Source organism: Carassius gibelio, chromosome B18, assembly GCF_023724105.1.
Source record: "Carassius gibelio isolate Cgi1373 ecotype wild population from Czech Republic chromosome B18, carGib1.2-hapl.c, whole genome shotgun sequence".
In the NCBI taxonomy this organism is placed as follows: domain Eukaryota; kingdom Metazoa; phylum Chordata; class Actinopteri; order Cypriniformes; family Cyprinidae; genus Carassius; species Carassius gibelio.
The window spans coordinates 8291909-8298737 of NC_068413.1; the positions used below are offsets into that span (position 1 = coordinate 8291909).

Here is a 6829-nt window from a genome sequence, read left to right on the forward strand (position 1 = left end):
GCTTTGATCCATGGCTCACTGACCTCTTCATGACTGGATTCAGGGTAAATGGTTTGTTGGGATAACCAGATAACGCAATGTGAAAATATGTTTGAAAAAAATTATAAATATTAGCAGTCTATAAAAATGTATCTGTATATAAAAAGTATGCTGACATGTATATGTATTATTCAAATATAAGTTGTATTTTCAGTTTGTGGGTGGGTGAATGAATGAATGAATGAATGAAAAATGTTTCTTCCTATTTTATCACTATTCGAATAGAATTATTATATTATTATTGTTCTAATAAATAAATAATGTTTAAAATCATAAAAATGTATCTACGGTCTTCTTATTACTTTAAGTATTACCCTTAAACATCAAACTGAAAGTATAGGCTACTGATTTCATGATCCTTTAAATTATTTTGAAATCATTCCTAGGCAGTGTGTCAAAAGCATTTTACATTTGACTTGCTTGTGGTCTGAAACAACTGTTTGTGGATCTGATTCAATGTTGGTTTTTGTCATATTCAGTACACAAAAAAGAAGTGAGTAATTGCCTCAAGTCAGCCAAACAATATGTTTGTGTTTATGTGACAGAGATATGTTTTTTGTAATTAGGTGACTGCTGTTTATCAAATTCTGCTTTATAGTCAATATGCTTTCATTTGGCACCTCTAACAGAAGAGCACTTGTGGTTACGGCCACAGAAAGTGTGCTCTATTTCCAGTCCAAATAAATGAAAATGAGACGGCTATCCGCTCTCGGGTGTGAATTTTTTAAACTCTTAGGAAGATAATCTTTCTTCTCATGTTTATTTTAATATAATGCTTGAGAAGGACAGAACACAAACTGAGAATGTTGTCATTATTTCACATCCAGCTCTGTGGTCCATCAGCTTCAAGCTGTTTTCAAGCAACATTTGCCTTCTGTGATACTGTTTTTGTGGTTACCAAAAGATCTAAAAAATTAAAATAAAAAATAGTCTAGCCAGATATCCAGCAGTTAAGACTTTTAGCTATCCATCTGTATTACATAACTGGATCTTTTCAGAGATGGAAATGAAAATGCGTTGATAAAACATAGACTGGTATCTTAAAGATAAAGTTCACGCAAAAATGAATGAAAATAAATACTCTACAGTGAATGGATGCCAAACAGCTGATAAATGCATCACAATAATCCCAAGTAGTTCACATGACTCCAGTCTATGATTTAACATCTCATTTTAACTCATATGATTCCATAAATTATAATATTGCTTCCTCCAGTGGAAAAAAGTCTACCCTTGTTGTCTCATCACATATTTTAGAACTCTTCTGGACTGTTTTTACTTGTAAACAGTGTGTGATCTGTGCATATTTCTCTCCTGATTCAGACAAGATAACTTTTTATTTGGAAAAGAATGGGATTAATAAAAATATGTCTTAGTGATAGATTTGTTGATTACAAACACAGTTTTTGGATTACTTACATTATACTTATGCATTATTGTGATGCTTTTATCAGCTGCTCACTCTGACGGCACCCATTCACTGGAGAGGATCCATCAGGGAACACAAGAAGAAATGCTATGTATCTCCAAATCTGTTGTGTTGATTCAATAAAGTCATCTGCATCACGGATGGCCTGAGGGCAAGTACATTTTTAAGAAAATTAGCAATTTTGGTTCAACTATTCTTTTAATATTTCATCTATGTGTGTTAACTGAGATGAGTATTGCAACTACATTATAACACTAGAGGGCACAATTATCTTAAGCAATATAAAAAACTGAGATTTATTTTGGTATGCTTTTGACAGCACTTATTATAAGAAAATAGCAAAATAAACATTAAACAACCCCCACCACTCAAAGTGGCATAAGTAAAGGTCTTAAAAATCATGTATTTCATCCAGTATATAAGTTACAATGATGTCATCAAAAAATTCTGCTGAATGTGAAAGAAACTTATTTTCATAATCTTACAGATCACCTCAGAGATAGCAGAGTTTCATGATGATCACGGATGGCAAATTCAGTCCTGCAGACTGCTCCATCTAAGGAGCCCATCTGTGAAGAGGAGGACAGATGGAGGCAGCAGATTGAGAGATGTAGTCTCTTTCTCTCTACAAACCTTCAGATGGATGACGCTCTATTTACACTTCTGACCAAAAGAATCCTATACACAGGAAATGCTTGTGGATGTGAGTTCCTCTGCTTGAATGTGGGAAGCTTATTTATTTCCACAAGCATTCCTGATTTGCACTCAGTGAGGCTTAGACCTTTCAGTTAAAAAAAAAACACTTATGGCTATATATGGTGGCAACGAATACATGTGGTAGACTAGTTTCACAGTTCAGGATTATGCATATTGCAACAAGTACTTGTTGAGTTGGCTGTTTATAAATTACATATGGTCTTCCATTCATGAATACATACACACACACACATGTACTTTATAATATATATAGTATATCAGGTTATTTCGTGTAGGAAACTGAAGATGTTTATTTCAACAAGGTTGTACTCATACACACTGTTTATTTAAAGAATTGAGTTCTCTTACTCAGTATAAATCTAACATTGAAAGCCCAAGGTACAACCCAATTGATTTTCTGTTCTTTCCACAAATGTATCTTTAAGCAGTAAATCAAGTTTGAGATGTGTGTATAGTTGTAGAGCAGAGGAAAAGAACAACAGCACATTGCAGTTTGTCAAGTATCTGTCATAAGCGCTGAGAGGAACATATAAAACCCTTGCTCATATAAACATTATCATTTTACAAAGACATCTGTGCCCAGGAGTGTGTTCTTGATCATAGTACACACATCATTAGAATTAACTACTGTTAGTATACTGTACAGTATACTGTGCTTTAGAGTGGCCACCCATGTTGAGTTCCATAACGACAACAATAATAGTAGTAGTAGTAAAAAATAATGACACGTTTTAGCCTGAATGCTTTTTGTTTGCAATTAATCATACAAGTTAAAAATAAAAAAAAAACACTGAAGATATTAAGGTTAATTAATTCGCTGAAACTTTAGACATCAATTTATTTGCTACAGTCTGAGATTCGTCAAGCCATAAAAGGGTCGTCAAAAGAATAATTTCTCATCTGTTGTCTCTCTGAAGTTCAGCATTTTGTCAGGACAGGTGAGAGACAGGTAGGAGCAGAGCGGGAATCCGCGAGGGTACAGCAGCGTGGACGAGAGCGCGTAACCGCGCGACTCCAAACACGCGACCGGCGCTCCTCCGGCAACGCCGCACCTCCGCTGGAACTGGTTCTCCTTTTTTGACAGAATACTGTCTATGCTGAACTCCTTTGATTTGTCTGTTGTTTTTCGTGGGTGCGTCTCAGGATTCGTCTCTTTGGAGTTGGCGTCTCCAGTTTGCGCACTTCCTGTGTCATTCATCACGGCTACCGGCGTCTCCTGCGCGTTTAAGGGCGCAGTGTTTGTCCCATTAAGACTGTTTAGAGACACTGTGCTGGTCTGTTCGGGCGCCGGGCATCTTGGGTCAGCGCCCGCTGTGGTCGAGGGGGCCAAACACCCGTCTTTGGTGGGGCTTGAGGCGTGCTCGTTAGTTTGTGGTTGGATGTTTAAATCTCTTTCGGGATAGTTTTCGTGTTGCCGTTTGCTTATATCCGAATCCTTAAGCGTCGGCTCTTTCTCCAAAAGAGCACTTTGGTGAAGTTTAGAGTTCAGGGTCGTCGCTCTGGTTCTTTTGTGTCCCATCTTAGTCTCTCCCGTCTCTTGAGTTCTGCACTTTCTCTTGCGTCGCCGGTAGTTTCCGTTCTCGAACATGTCCAGGCATTTGGTGTCCAGCGTCCAGTAGCTGCCCTTCCCCGGTCGTCCCTTTTCTCTGGGCACTTTGATGAAGCAGTCGTTCAGCGACAGGTTGTGGCGGATCGAGTTCTGCCAGCCTTGCTTGTTGTCATGATAATAGGGGAAGCGGTCCATGATGAACTGATAGATGCCGCTCAGCGTTGCGCGCTTGTCCGGTGAGTTTTTAATTGCCATTGCGATGAGCGCGATGTAGCTGTAGGGAGGTTTCTGCGGTGGTTCCTGCCGGCTGGACGCGAATCCCAAAGCGGGAATGATGCCTCCAACTTCTCCACCGTAAACATAGATTAGGGAGGAATTGGCGAGAGTGAGAGCCGGCGCAGGCACGCCGGACTGTGGCACGGGGCTGTGGTATAAACTCATGACTTCGGAAGACAGTCTCAGTCTGGGGAGATCGCCACCGGTGTGTCCGCTTCATGAGTCTAAACTGTTAAATAATTGTTGTCCGTTTTGCTGTTTTATGTTGACTTAGCGCTGGAAAATAAATTGTCTATGATAAACACTCGTTGTGTTCCCTCAGCCCACCCACATTAATTAAATTTTCATTGCCGAAAGCCTCGAGTCTCTCTCTCTCCCCGCGTGTCCCCTGCCTACCAGCCAATGGTGTGCTCGGTTATCCTTCATTTGTTTATAGAATTAGTCTGTTGATAAGTCTGCCCACCCAAGTTGAATCAAGCTGTGTTTATTTGGAAAAATTTCCGGGCACCCAATACATAAACGCACTGATCTGATGTTTGAAATATCACGTCCACCCTTAACGCTGAGAGTTGCTCGCACAGAGAGAACAAGCAAACATGACAGAGCTCTTTCTGGGAGTTGCTTTGGGTTGCTAGAAAAGAAAACAAAGCAGGCTGAAGGAAAATAACTTCATTTCTTTGTAACTCAGATTGTGGACACCGCAGTTGACATTCACTTACTAAATCCATTTAGCCTAATTTGGCATTTTTGTGTCATATTAATCTGTAAGGGGATAGCTTGACACATTTCCTCATTTTATCTTATAATTTACAGGATGATGCACTTTCACAGAAATATCTTGACAAAAACTGCTGGCTAGAATTCCATCCAAAAATCATATAAATTATTTAGATTTTAATTAAAAATCTTTTTTAAGGGTTTTCTTCAATGCACATGAGTGTTTTATGTTGTTTGTTTATGTATTTATTTGATAATTTTAGCATTGTGTGTCTAGGTTAAAGAGTTGTGGGACAGTATCCTTTCAACGGGTACTAAATTGAACCTTTCAAGTACTAAAATGTACCATTTAGGTACTGTACTAATGCGTACCTTTAAGGTACCGATATGCACTTTTTAGGGATAAGTGTGCACTTTTCTTAACTTTAGCAGATCCTGTGTTCTACCATCCACCTGTGTTATCAGTGCATTTTACAATAACTATAAAAAAAAGTTTAGTGATGATATTAATGACATGAAAATGGCATCATCTAATGCTTGTAATATATGCAGTGCACTGATTTTTTAAAATGATTTAGTTCTGGCAACCACAGCTTAGTACAAAACCATTTTAATGGTATATAACTTCTCCTTAAAATATTCATCAGTTTGCTAACAATAGATGAAAGAGCAGTGATATCCAAAAAAGGAAAACTTGGCAGGACGTTAGGATAAACTGTATTATTTGGATGCACGCATGATGCTTTATATTATGTATTTTCCTGTTTATAGGACAGAGAGGGATTATAACAACTTTACAAGTGCACACAGCTGGCCTGTGATTACATTACACATTTGGAGTTTTCTGTGGATAAACTTGAAAGTTTTTCCTGAGTTTGTACTATCCTTCGGAAGATGATTATTCATAAAGTTTAAGACTAAAAATCCAGACACACTGACAGCATGCCATTATTATAATGTAGGTTCAAACATACAGACATTGTTTAATGCCGCAGATGTGTTGCCATATTCTTTAACTTTTAATATTGTTTTATTTAAGCTTTTAACTGACAAAAGCATTGGTCTTTTTGTGTTTGATCAAAAGTTATAATAATAGTAAGTTAAATTGCCTTTGTTTTTAATGTACTATATTACTTCATTATTGATAGCTTTTAAAACGATTATCATTTTATTTGAGTTGTGTTCATGCAACATGAATTTTTCATCAGTGAATCTGACTTCAGAACTCAAAACAAGGACAGAAATGTGGTTTGAGATTGTTTGAATAAGAAGACACAGCTTTTTCTGTTATTTTTAACAGTTAGGAACATGTGTTAAAATTCCTTACTTTTTGTTTTATTCATCATGTTCCCATCTGAAGGATAAAAACAAACAAAAACCCCTGTGAAACAGACTGGCAAGGTTTGTTACTAAACACAATAAATAAAATCAGGGCCAACAATTTTTCCACAAACAATGTAATTGGAGTTTTGATCTGGGCTATTGGTGCAGAGAAAGTCAAATTATTCACAGAGCTTTGCAAATCATTCACAGTGTCTTTGTGTCAAATGTGAATATATTGCATACTTTTTTAAAGGGTTTTCCGACAAATGTATCTTTCATTCTATTTGGACAGTTTTTGTTTACCAGGCCTTTTTATCCACAACTACTTACAAAGCTACTTAATTACGGAAAAGGCCCAATGGGACAATGCAGGGTTAAATGGGGTTTGCTCAGACACACAAAAGCATGTTTCACATAATAAACAAACATAGTTTGTTACATATACAAACTCTCAAAGAACATGCACACGCTGTACCGCACATATACTGGCATAAGATCAAGACAAGGATCATAAACTATAAGCTATAAACTTATCTTAAATGTACTGTATACACATATATATTTTAATCCAAATATTATATTGTGCAATTCTTAGACCACTCACTCTTCAGCTTTTAAACGTTGGTGTACTCTGTTTATGCATCTTCCCAACAAATATGTTTGGCTCTTTCAATTTTGTTTAATGCATTACATACACACAAGGATTCATAAAAAAATTTGTGTTTATATGAATCCTTGTGTGTGTATGTGTGTGTAATAATACATTTGTACCAGATGAG

At 37.0% G+C, this 6829-nt stretch overlaps 1 protein-coding gene across 1 annotated transcript; it reads right to left on the reverse strand.

Moving 5' to 3' along the window:
* Positions 1-1750: 1750 nt before the first annotated feature.
* On the reverse strand, positions 1751-4457 carry LOC127976973 (forkhead box protein L1-like). The gene has a single exon (XM_052581573.1). It carries the CDS (start codon positions 4173-4175, stop codon positions 3066-3068), a length of 1110 nt encoding a protein of 369 aa, XP_052437533.1. The 5' UTR covers positions 4176-4457; the 3' UTR covers positions 1751-3065.
* Positions 4458-6829: the final 2372 nt, after the last annotated feature.

Excerpts from the sequence above, each read along its gene's own strand:
- LOC127976973 (XM_052581573.1), bottom strand. The coding sequence starts at position 4,175 with ATGAGTTTATACCACAGCCCCGTGCCACAGTCCGGCGTGCCTGCGCCG.